Below are 13,020 nucleotides of genomic sequence, written 5' to 3'. Positions count from 1 at the left end.
CCCCCCCCAACCCAGGGCTGGACACATTAATATGGGACTCAGGAGCCAGTCTGTCCAATCCAGGAGCCAACAGAACTTTTTTTGGGGAGCCAGCTCCATTGACAACAACTGGAGAGCCTCAAAAGTTAGGCGCCAGCTGCGAGTTTGAAAGGAGCATTGGCAACCTGGCTCCTGGGATTTGGCCAGCCCCGTATCAAATATTAATGGCAGTTGCTTTGCTAACAATAACTAGGCACATGCTGGCCCCGCAACGGCTCATTGTTTGTGGTCACCACTCATCTCAAAGGCTTCCTCAGCTTGACTGAGAGGAAGATATTACCCAGCATGAAATATGTATGAGTGATCTCATCACCATCATTCTACCACCGTGATGATTACGGTGGCTGACAATTCCTACTATTCACATCAACTGATCACAACTGCAATTTTATTACCCCATAAACCTTCTCAGGAAGAGGGGGCAGCCCCCAATTTACTTGGGGCAATAATAATAATAAGAGGAGCTCCTTCTCTAGCCCGCTAGCAGTATATCATGAGAACACGGACCATCCTGTATGAAGCGCCATAACTTAGAGTGACCTTACAAAGAGCTGCAGCAGCTGTAGTCTGCATCATAGGAGAACGTCCCATCTGTGTGTGAGCTGTCACCTGAAATAAAAGGAAACGAATATGAATGCATATCGTGACCTATCCAAGGTATACAGCCTAGAATATAGCCAGCGTACTCTATATCAGGGGTAGCCAAACGTCAGCCCTCCATCTGTGGTGAAAGCATTTGCCTCTGGGAGTCGTGGCTGTCAGTCTTGCAATGCCTCATGGGACTTGTAGTTCCACAACAGCTGGAGGGCCAAGGTTTAGCTACCCCTGCTCTCTAGGATCTCTCTGCAGCCTCGGAAAGAGAGAGGAGCAAATGTCTGATGGCTTGCTGAGTCCTTGCAGAAATGTTCGGATGGATTCACACAGCGGGGCAAATGATGTCACAGTCGCTTATATGACTGCGTTTCGGGCGGTGACATATCAAACTAGTGTGCTGTTCAAGAAGATTAAAACAGAGGGGAGGTGAAAAGGTGTCCCAAGGGCGCTGGGCATGTATTATACGCGTATATAAAACATGGCTGCAGCACCGTGAGCCCCTCCTGTTGGTGTATGTACGGCCTGGGTGTACAGGCTTGAGCATTCGGTCTGGGATAGATCATTGTCCCTGGACACAATCTGTCAGCATCCATGGACAATCATCTTTCCCGAATCACAGATACTCATTCCTTGAACGATCACATGCAGATAGCCGCTGATAGATGGGGCCGTTGTCAGCCTGTCATTTCCTTGAACCAGGTGAATCGGGGATTCCTACCACAAGAATCCACAGGTTCTTACTGCAGGAATCTCAAGCCACAGCCAGGCCCGGATTCCACACAATGCCACCGAGGTCCGGCCTCGGGGTGGCAGGGCACAGAGGGGGGGCACCGGTGTCATTGTGGGGAAGTTGCCCTCTCTACATTCAGTCCTGCTTTGTACAAGCAGGACTGAATGTAGAGTGAGGCAGACGATTTTTAGTTTACATGTGAAATCGGCGATGTCGCTGATTTCACATGTAAAATGTGTGCAGCCTCTCCCCCTCCACCCTGCACTTACCTCTCTCCTCTATTCCGTCCTCCGCCGCCGAGTCCCGAGTCTCTGACTGCAGTGAGCAGAGGGTTATAAGTAACCCTGCCGCTCCGTGTAGACAGTGAGAGGGGAGAGCTGTGCTGTGCTGTGCGGTGCTCTTCCTCTCTCACCTGTCACAGGAGTTCAAGCACAGCGCTGTGCTAGAACTCCTGTATTGGAGGTGACAGGGTAAATAAAGAGAACCTGTCACCTCCAATTGCTATCACACAGGGGATTGTTTTCTCCTGTGTGATAGCAATAAAGTTAGGTGGAAAAAAATTTTGATTGATACAAAATTTAAATAAATAAAAAAAAATGAAATAAATAAAAAAGTAATTAAAAAGTAAAAAAAAAAAACAGATTATTAAAAAAGAAAATAATGATAAAAAATAAACAATAATAAGATAAAAAAATATTTAAAAAATTAAATTGATAAAAAAAATAATGAAATAATTAAAAAATAACATAAAAAGTGATAAAAAAGTTTTAAAAAACTTAAGAAACAGTAAAAATTATTGACACTAACCCCGCCGCCCTGCCATCTGGTTGCCATTCTCCATTGATGGAAAGGGAGTGGGGGTTCGCGGGTTGCGCATCACAGGACCTGGCCTTGGGGCGGCAGGGAGAGTAAATCCGGCCCTGGCCACAGCATAAAGCCCACGTCAATGTAGCCTAACTCTGCATACTCAGTGCTTGCCTGTACCTTCCCATGGTATTACATCCGCCATTTACCATTGTGTTCTCTTACAGAGGCGGTGCGCCCCAAATGATAAATGTCACATATACACCTGTGTGCACAGAACCCAACCAAGGTGAAGTGGAATGCTCGTGGACAGAATAATCTGTTTTATGCCAACGGTTTCAAAGGCTCCTGAGAATGCAATTGTCATTTACACAGGAGGATGAATAAATACGATTAATAATTCATAGGACTACATTTCATCAATTTAACAGGAGCCAGCAGTTAAAGTCTGGAAGACGGAAAGATTTTACTAGTGCACAGTACATTGGCAGTGGCTGCAAATACTCTGCCTATGCATTGGAGATAAAACGTTAATGTGTCACCTTCTAGATTCGGAAGAGTCAGTCCATGAGTCACATGTAACTTGCCATCTGAGTTTAGTATTACACAGCAATATGAATGCCAACAGCGACAGCCAAATCATTCTACATTAACTAAGGTGAATTGCTGCATGCCCAAGTGCCCGTGATGGCAGGTCCTCTTTATAATAACAGGGAGGGAAAAAAAAAACACAGGTCATGGAATACTCCCCCAGCCCCCACAATCTTACATCGGGACAACCATGGTCTTTCTGGTGGTGATGTATAATGGTACCCAGCGCGGTCTACGCATTCAATGCTCTGGTCTCCGTAGATGATTTGGAATACTTGGCAGATGAGAGCGCAGGATTCTTCGGCAGCGTCCTGATAGGATACAGAGAATGGCTTAGATGACATGCAGGGCCAAACACTCACAAGCCGCTCTTTCATAAACACAAACAAGTTAATTTAGCACCTTCCCCCCCAGGTAGGTCAGGTGAAGGGTTATTTAATTCATTATGGATGGCTGGTATGGTCCCAGAACTTGTATATATTCTGGCAAATCCTTTCTCAGTCAGAGCAGCCTACATTCATGATACTTAAAACGTCTTACAGATCAATTCACCTTCAAAGGAATAGGTGGGCATTCTGTATTATTCATCAATTCAGTAAATCATTCAAGAAGAGATCGAGAGAGAGCGAGCAAGAGAGCGATAGAGAGAGCGAGAGAGATATAGAGAGAGCGAGAGAGATATAGAGAGAGAGAGAGAGAGAGAGAGAGAGAGAGGGAGAGAGAGGTAGAGGGAGAGAGAGGTAGAGGGAAAGAGAGGTAGAGGGAAAGAGAGGGAGGGAGAGGGAGAGAGAGAGAGGGAGAGAGGGAGGGAGAGAGGGAGAGAGATAGAGGGAGAGAGATAGAGGGAGAGAGAGAGATAGAGGGAGCGAGAGAGATATAGAGAGAGCGAGAGAGATATAGAGAGAGCGAGAGAGATATAGAGAGCGAGAGAGAGGGAGAGAGAGGTAGAGGGAAAGAGAGGGAGGGAGAGGGAGAGAGAGAGAGGGAGAGAGGGAGGGAGAGAGATAGAGGGAGAGAGAGGGAGAGAGAGAGATAGAGGGAGAGAGAGAGATAGAGGGAGAGAGAGAGATAGAGGGAGAGAGAGTGAGGGGGGGGGGAGAAATCGAGAGAGTGGGGGAGTGACAGAATGAATGGCATGCTTTCTAAATTGGTGCTATAGTATGAAATGAAATGGAATTTTCGCCCTTTCACTATTCAAAAAGAATTAAGAAAAGGCTCCTAAATGCTTAACCTTGCTGCTCCATTCATCTCTGCTGTGCTGAAAGTACACTTCCAGGAGTGTTGATGCCTGGTTCCCCCTCCACGCTCTGTGATTCTTCCACTGTAGTGATACAGGGTGTCCCCCCCTGCCCCCCAAGCACCATCAGTGGCGGCAGTTGCATTGGGGCATTGCCCACCCCTTTGTGACGTATAGCAGTGGTGAATGCGCCTGCTGCAACTGACTGGCTCAAGAGGGTGTGTGGATGGGGATGGTGGTCACAGTTTTGGTGGAACTGCGTTCCCAGCAAACCATGGCTCATCACTACCAGGCATCTGACACTCCTGGACGTTGCTGAGCAGCTCTTGAAGATCATCAGTGTGCGCAGGAGAGTATTGAATGCTTTGTTTGCAGGGAAGGCATAGCTGCCTCTGGGATTGTGAAGGTTTGTTGGCAGTACAAGGCAAGCCAAGGATTAAGAAAGACTGTGCTAGATTTAAGTGACATTTTAGGATGTAACAACCCATAACTCACCCTGTTCTCTACTGCCAGGATGATAAGGTTGCAGTAGGCATCTGCACAAGGTTCCTTTGGATCTAAAGGGTTGTGCCCTGTGTGCCGCTTCTCCCAGCTGCCACCACAGGTCTGACGCCTTTCCCAGCTGCCACCACAGGTCTGCCGCCTCTCCCAGCTTCCTCCACTAGGCTGACGCTTTTCCCAGCTACCTCCACAAGGTTGCCGCCTCTCCCAGCTGCCTACGCAGGGCTGTTGTCTTTTCTCCCAGCTTCCCCCACACGGCTGCCTCTTCTCCCAGCTGCCGCTGAAGGTCATTCTCCTCTCCCAGTTGGGGCAGGCCTGCCCTCCCTGTCTCTTCTCCCAGCTTCCATTCTCCTGTTTTCCTCCTCGCCTCTCCAAGCTGCCTCCTCCTTTGGGTCGCCCATCTGATGTCCTATGAGCCATTTTCCAGTCCAAGCTGCAGATAGTGTGGCGCCTCTCCATGGCGCCCCCCACAGGCTTGGCGCCTGCTCTGTCGGCCTTGCCGGCGGGTGGCTTTCGCTCGAGACTACTTGCTGCCGGCACCGGGTCCAATCCGAGACCTGAATTAAATAACGATGTACAAAGTAAATCAGAAGTCTAGCACAAAAACCTGACATGAAACTATGTAATGCTAGGAAATCTCTTTATCCAATGGCTGTATACATATATCTAAAAGTCCAAAAGCAATGAGTCCAATCTAGGAACCAGTAGGCACCAAGAAGCCAGGAAATGGAGTGGGGTGCAGGGTGATAAAGAGAGTGCATGAATGATTTTACAAATCCTTTGCTTGTATTACCGTTGCTGTGCTTGATATGAGTAGCTATTTGGCTGAATGTACTTTTAATCAGCTTCCAAAGTGTTGAATCCCCGGACTGAAATTCTGGTTCCCAGCTCCACCAACCAGCCCCAGCCTTTGCATGAAGTCCTCATGAGAAGGGATACTGCATCTTCTTGTCCCAGTGACACCCTCTCCTCTCATTTTCTGTCTGGCTGTCACAGGGACAGGAAATGAGGTGGAATCTCCCCAATGGGGAAGTATGACAGAAGCATGTTTTGGCTGGAGTCTGGCTTTAATGTCCATTATAGAGAAGGGTGGAGGAAGAGAGTGGCGCAGGGACCCGAACCCTTGAAGATAGAGATCCTTTTGGGAAACGCAAAGTTTTCTCTCCCTTCCACTTGTTCCCCTAGCATATGTTTTGGAAGGTTTTAGGTTGTGTCTGAGCCGGCATCTCACTCTTGGAAGGAGAGTGTAACCTTGGATGGATGGATGGATGTCAGAGTTGTCAGGGGGAGTACTGTGATCTCTGTGAGAGGTAATAATTACCTGGTGTGGGCACATTACTTGTCATGCTGCACTTACCATGAAAACTTATATCCACTTTAAACTCCATCTCACAGACGCCGGTGAGTACAAGCGCCGAAGTTGTCCCTCATTAAAAAGCAAGCAGCCCCAGTTTCAGTTGACATGGCAGCGGTTAGGTCAAACCGGGTAAATAGAAGATTCAGAGCGAGAGTAATCACAAGACGGGATAACGGAATAGAACATTCAGAAGATTTAAAAAAAAAGAAGTCTTACAGAAACTAGTCTGAAAACAGATTCACGGACACAGGGGGATAAGGAAGCGAGACACGGTGGGGACACAGAGGACATCTAAGGATCCGTGCACACAGCCGTTAATGAAGGACATTTTTGACGGCTGAATAGAGGCAGTTATGTTCACGCGGGTGACACGGAGGAGCTGAGGGCAGGAGTGGAGTGAGGAAGTAGATTAGCTTCTGCAGTACCCATCCCCTCCTCTACATAAAGACAACTCAGGTCGGTGATAACAATAAGTCCAGCCTGTCAGTCATGCCTGAGGTAGAGATTTCCTCCTGCACCCCCCCCACTCATAAAATGTATATTTTGTGTGGAGTAGCTGTCAAGACTGTTTATTTGGGGGGGGGACCAGGGAAGGTAAAATATAAAACAGAATAACCTACAACTTTAAGGCATGACTAACTACTAGGAACAATATCTCACTTTTTTTGCTACAAAAGGTTAAAAGAGACTTCAATCTATCAAATTCAACCTCAAAGAACAAAAAAAAAACAAACACATTTCATGTCAGAAACACTTGTTGATCTAGTTGCCTGGGGAAGTGACGGGTTCTCTTTAATATGGTTGATCTCAACACGTAATACCTGTCCTACCACAGAGAGAAAATGAGACAACCAGCCGCAGGCACCTGTTTTGAGGACGAGAAGGTGGAGCGCGTCGTCCCTGACGTAGGAAGCAGCGGCGATCTCATGAGTGGGAATCCGCAGGATCAGCTCCTCGTTGTCCCTCCAGGTCAGTAGGAGGCTGCGGGCGGACATGCTGAGGATGCTGTCCTGCTCCGGGGTGCAGTGCAAGGGCAGCTCCTTCAACTGCTGTGGGGACAAGAACAAGTGACAGTCATGTGACATCCATCTCTCTTCTAGGCTAAGCTGCCTTCTGGTGCAGGGAAATTCAGTGAGGGGGTTAGAGACTAACTCCGCACATTCCTGTCTGTACCAAACACAACACAACCCAGAAACATGTCAGCTCCTTTGGTGGAGAGCATTATTTTGGATTATGATTTTGCATTGCCTCAAACACAAACAAGTGCGCGACGGGTGTGCCCAATGTGTGCCCATGGGGTGATCTTATAAAAGGCAGGTGATTTTAGGTGCATGTTTTTCCCTAGGTTCAGGGGTGCATAAAAGTGCAGGATGGGTGTACCCCATCCGTGCCTTTGGGGTATTCTTATAAAAGGCAGGTGATATTAGGTGCATTTTCCCCCCTAGGTTCAGGGGGCACATAGACGTGCAGGACGGGTGTACCCCATCTGTGCCTATGGGGCATTCTTATAAAAGGTAGGTGATATTCGGTGCATTTTTTCCCTAGGTTCAGGGGGCACACAGAAGTGCAGCATGGGTGTACCCCATGGGGCATTCTTATAAAAGGCAGGTGATTGTAGGTGTATTTTCTCCTCTAGGTTCAGGGGTGCATACAAGTGCAGGACGGGTGTACCCCATCTGTGCCCATGGGGCATTCTTATAAAAGGCAGGTGATTTTAGGTGCATTTTCCCCCTAGGTTCAGGGGGGCACATAGAAGTGCAGGACGGGTGTACCCCATCTGTTCCTATGGGGCATTCTTATAAAAGGCAGGTGATATTTGGTGTATTTTTCCCCTAGGTTCAGGGGTGCATAGAGGTGCAGGACGGGTGTACCCCATGGGGCATTCTTATAAAAGGCAGGTGACTGTAGGTACATTTTTCCCCTAGGTTCAGGGGGTGTATACAAATGAGGACTTTCATCTAACAATTCTGTCTGGACTAAGTCAAGAGCCAGAGAAAATAAGTGACAAGATATTTAAAGACGACATAAACTCAATGACTGAAATTTCATAGAAGATGCAACATGTCCTTTCCAAAGTTGTCTTCTATCCTTTTGAATCTGTGGCTTTCATTAAAATAATCCCAGGTCCTTGTTCAGACACTTCCTGTTAATCCCAATCCCAATTGTGCTCCTACATTGTCACCCTGTCACATGCGCCCTGGTAGAGACTACAAGCAGTTGTGCCGACATATATTGTGCAACCATGATCCATTGTTGTCACTATCTGGATGCTGGTCTAGAACAATGCCCTACGGCCAAGGCTGGAGTGAGGGCATGTAGACCAGGGGTAGGCAACCTCGGCACTCCAGCTGTTGTGGAAATACAAGTCTGATGAGGTATTACAAGACTCTAAAAGCCACAGGCATGACTCCCAGTAGCCTAATAGCTAGATCAGGGGTAGGCAACCTTAGCACTGCAGCGGTGTTGAAACTACAAATCCCCATCGTGTCTCAAATCCCCAGTCATGCCTGTAGCTCTCAGTCTAGCTGTGCCCTATGGGATTTGTAGTGTTAGCACAGCTGCAGTGCCAAGGTTGCCTACCCCTGATGTAAACATTTGCAGATCTGACTCCTCGGCTTCTATAAACTGGAATTAAAGATCTTTTCACCTGCTGGTATCCTTGACCCTGCAGGCACTCTATACAGGTTTTAGAACAGAGAGCCTTACCCGAGCTGTGTCCAGGAGCTGCAAGATTTCATCTCGGCTAGATGGATTCAAGGAGGCGACTACCCAAGTCAGGTGACCTAAGAACTGGAGGATGAGAGGATTCAATGGGACAAGTAATGCACTGAAATCTGTGTCCACGCAGTGACAACTGGGGACTCTTTGGGGCTTTGTCTATCAAGCACTTATAGTAGGTAGAACACAAAACCAGTACTGTTACATAGGGACCAGAAAGTAGAGAAGAGGGGGAAACATTAATAATATAGGAGGACAAGACACAAGAAGAGCTATGTCAGGATGAAGAATATCCATACGTCATACAGAATAACACAACTTAACATATAGGGGTCTATTTTTGCTCACAGAGTGAACATCTCTGCAAATGTGATCCGTAGTGTGTTATATGGCCACTAGATGGAGCCAAAGTGCATTGGAATTTCCTATCAGCTCCATCTAGTGGCCATACTGTGCTGGGAATCTTATTCGCAGAACTGTTCCCTCTGCGAACATTAAATAAACAGATAGTAAAGTATGTCAACAGCACACCGTGGTTCAATCTTCAAGCGGTGATCATTTTATTGATGTGCACACATCTTGTCACATTGCAGCGTTTCAGGACCACACAGGGTCCCTTCATCAAGCATGACATTGAGTGGCCCCGAAACATAGCAATGTAACAAGATGCGCGCATCAATAAAATGAACACTGCTTGAAGATTGAACCACGGTGTGCTGGTGACATACTTTACTATTTGGATTTGAATTGGTGCCATCCGCAGTCACTACAGCACCCACCACAAGGGACATACCAGTAAGGAGTGTGGCGGGACTCTTCCGCATTTAATAAACAGACCCCTTCAAAATGAAAGGAGATCTAGAGTCAGAATACTGGCTTTAAGTGTAATGAAAACCCATATATACACCTATCGGGGCCCGTTCACACCAGATGCAGTGCGTTACGGCCCAATTCTAGCCAGAACGCACTGCCTCGCATTGCGGCCAGCTCACTTTTTTTATAGGGCAGGAGGGGGCGTGGCGGGCCATTGAAGTGAAAGGCACCGTAGTCACGCCCTCTGGCTGCAATGCGATTAGCCGGATCGGTCCGGTGCGATCAAAATAGTGCTTGCAGCATTTTGATCGGAGCGGACCGCAGGCATAATGTGCCGTGCGATCCAGTGCAGCCAATTGCATTGCGAACAGAGGGCGTGCTACGGTGCCATTCACTTCAATGGCCCGCCACGCCACCCTCCTGCCCCACAAAAAAGTGAGCCGGCCGCAATGCGAGGCAGTGCGTTCTGGCTAGATTCGGGCCGGAACGCACTGCATCTGGCGTGAACGAGCCCTCGAACTTCTGTATTGTAAAATAGATTCAGCAGCCTCTTTCCATCTCCTTTCCCTTTTCATAGTTTCAAAAAAATCAGGGCAGCTGCCATTGTTGCAGACACACATAAGAAGTCTTCAGCTGCCATGCAAATGTAATGTCTGGGCTTCTGGTGTGTGTCTGGGGTGGGAAATGGCGGCCTTTGGGTGAGTCTGCTCTCTGATTGTACATTACACATAATGTATGTCCCAGATATTGCAGTGTTAGGGACCGCACATAACAGAGGTGACGTGACGCGGCAGTGTGGCTTCCCAGTAAATGTATGTGACTGAGACCTCCGTTTTATGTGAGTAGTTGAACCGATTAGTTTGTTGTTGGCTGGCTTGTGTGCTGGGGCCCCAGTCTGTATTGCAGTCTGTGTCAGTCCCACTGCGGTGATCTCACTTCCTGTCTCACAGACACAATAACCAGGGGAGAGGAAATCCCACTTTGACAGTTGTCACTGGAACAGGTGTCTTAATTGAGAGATTTCCTCCTGTCCTAATGGCAACTGTTACCAGTCCACTGAGCCAGCCTAATGGACAATATAAACCAGACAGGGGTTTTAAATGGTCATAAATCATTCATCACCCGTACCATTTAATATAGATCTTCAGCTAAAACGTTTCTATTTCAGTTTTCTATGTGCGTGGACAGATGAAGGGGGTTAAAGCACCTTTCTCGTGTTTTTTGCTGCTGTTTCAAAACCCGATGGTGCGATTTCCTCACTTCCTGATGTGTCATAAGGACAGGAAGTAAGGTAAAATCTCAGTAAAGGTAACACAGACGGCAATGAACCCGACAAGAGATCCCCACACTCCATCCCAATGTAAATAAAAAAGAGCCCGGGCTTCCATTTTCAGCTCCTCACCTTCACTTCTTTCTCCACATAGTCATGCAGCAGGATCTGAGGGTCCAGCAGGTAGTCAGGGGGCATGACAGGCGCGGAATGGAGAGGACGTCGGTAGGTGCTGTTCTTTGCCGCAGAGCGCCGGGCAGATTTCAGTGACACCAGTCTCTTTAGTGGGGAGACCAGAGCCTGCCGGTGACAGGTTACAGTGTAAGAATAACGTAGATCATAATGACATCATCTGGCTGCTCCGCAGTGTCCGAAAATGAAATACATGAAAATAAGAATCCCAACTGGAAAAATAGAAATGGTTTATAAAGGGCAAAAGAGACGCGCTTGGAAATCGATCTGACAGAAGAAAGACAATGCAGAAATATCATTATTATTATTGGTGGGATATAAATGTAATGTGGAGGAGATCATGTAAATCAGAAATCTGACAACGCTGGAAACACAGTCTATCTCTCTATCTATATCTCTGACAATTGTAGGCGGTGAGCTCCTCCGAGTCAGTGTTCTGTTAAGTCCTTTCTGATAGATAGATAGATAGATAGATAGATAGATAGATAGATAGATAGATAGATAGATAGATAGATAGATAGATAGATAGATTATAGATACATAGAATATAGATAGATAGAATATAGATATAATATAGAGAGATAGATAGATAGATAGATAGATAGATAGATAGATAGATAGATAGATAGATAGATAGATAGATAGATAGAATATAGATAGATAGATAGATAGATAGATAGATAGATAGAATATAGCTAGATAGATATCCTGGTACAGACGAGAAATGTCCATATATCTTGTAGCACTTCTTACCCGATATCCCCCAACAAATAACGGGTGCTGGAAGTGACTGCGGATGGCGTCGATCTCAGTGAAACTTGAATAAAGATGTCACCAGCACAAAAGGTTTCCAAATCAGTACAAATCCATTTTCTTGATAGATGTCACTCAAACGACAAGTGCTTTCGGGGCCACGCAGGGTCACCTTCATCAGGCTCAGAGATGGCAGTGTCATCTCCGAGTGGTCCCACAAGCGCTTGTCGTTTGAGTGACATCTATGAATAAAATGGTACAGAGAAGAGTTTGCACAGATGTTTCTTCAGTATTGCTTCCCATGTCCGCCATTTGTATTCCACTATACTGTATATAGAATGTTCTTGTCCTACCTTCTTTCCTTTCTTTGCCTGTTCCATGCTCTCTCCCTCCTTCTCCGGCTTGTGCGCTCCTTCTTTCGGGCTCTTGCTGCGGCTCTGGATTCAGTCCTTGCTCTGTCGTGGTCTCCAGTGTCTGGCTGGCTCGGCCTCCTCTTCCTCTTCATACTCGATATCCTTTGTTATTTTCCCAGAGAGGAAACTCCACCAGGTCAGGACTCAGTTCCTGCCTCTGTCCGGAGTGATAAGAACAGATTGCGGAGACCAGGAAGAGCTTACAGGAGGCTATGGGAAGACAATGGAGGACAGGCTATGTCATGGAGGTATAGGAGGCAGGACAGCTGGCAATCCGCAGCCTTCTATATAGTGATGAAAAAGCCATTCTAATAAAGTTTTCTGTGTAATGTCCCCTCTGCAGAGACTCAACAATGTCCTACTCAACAGGAAGAGGTGAGAAATCCAAAATGTTACAGTTGTCACCAGAAACAGGAAGTGAGGGAATATGTTCCAATGAGTCACCTGTGTCTGTGACAGCTGTCCAAGAAGAGATTACTCTCACTTCCTGTTGTGTCTTCTTTATAGACAGGAAGGAGGTTTTGCTTATTTCTTGAGGTTCTAACTCTTCCCTACTCTAACAAAACAGCTTTCACTGCAATTTTACTTTGAAGCTGACCTCCATCCTTCAGTCTGCTTTCTGAACTCTGGCCTTCCCTTCAGTCTTCTATCTGACCTCCGTCCTTCCCTTCAGTCTTCTATCTGACCTCCGTCCTTCCCTTCAGTCTTCTATCTGACCTCCGTCCTTCCCTTCAGTCTTCTATCTGACCTCCGTCCTTCCCTTCAGTCTTCTATCTGACCTCCGTCCTTCCCTTCAGTCTTCTATCTGACCTCCGTCCTTCCCTTCAGTCTTATATCTGAACTCCGTCCTTCCCTTCAGTCTTCTATCTGACCTCCGTCCTTCCCTTCAGTCTTATATCTGAACTCCGTCCTTCCCTTCAGTCTTATATCTGACACCTGGCCTTCCCTTCAGTCTTCTATCTGACCGCCAGCCTTCCCTTCAGTCTTATATCTGACCTCCGGCCTTCC

The 13,020-nt window shown here is 47.0% G+C and overlaps 1 protein-coding gene across 1 annotated transcript in view; it reads right to left on the bottom strand.

Moving 5' to 3' along the window:
- Nucleotides 1–11,979, bottom strand: part of CCM2L (CCM2 like scaffolding protein) — a 15,556-nt gene extending 3,577 nt beyond the window's left edge. Inside the window, exons 1-7 of the mRNA XM_018556379.1 lie at nucleotides 11,953–11,979; nucleotides 10,787–10,954; nucleotides 8,560–8,643; nucleotides 6,719–6,902; nucleotides 4,491–5,053; nucleotides 2,937–3,069; nucleotides 585–648 (exon numbers count right to left, since the gene is read on the bottom strand). Coding sequence (XP_018411881.1) covers nucleotides 585–648; nucleotides 2,937–3,069; nucleotides 4,491–5,053; nucleotides 6,719–6,902; nucleotides 8,560–8,643; nucleotides 10,787–10,954; nucleotides 11,953–11,979 — 1,223 coding nt within the window. The remainder of the gene's footprint in view (nucleotides 1–584; nucleotides 649–2,936; nucleotides 3,070–4,490; nucleotides 5,054–6,718; nucleotides 6,903–8,559; nucleotides 8,644–10,786; nucleotides 10,955–11,952) is intronic.
- Between the last annotated feature and the right edge of the window lie 1,041 nt (nucleotides 11,980–13,020).

The sequence above is a fragment of the Nanorana parkeri genome, unplaced genomic scaffold, assembly GCF_000935625.1.
Source record: "Nanorana parkeri isolate BGI_ZX_2015 unplaced genomic scaffold, ASM93562v1 scaffold237, whole genome shotgun sequence".
NCBI classification, from domain to species: Eukaryota; Metazoa; Chordata; class Amphibia; order Anura; family Dicroglossidae; genus Nanorana; species Nanorana parkeri.
The sequence above is the reverse complement of the archived record's forward strand: the minus strand, read 5'-3'. Positions and strand labels throughout refer to the sequence as shown.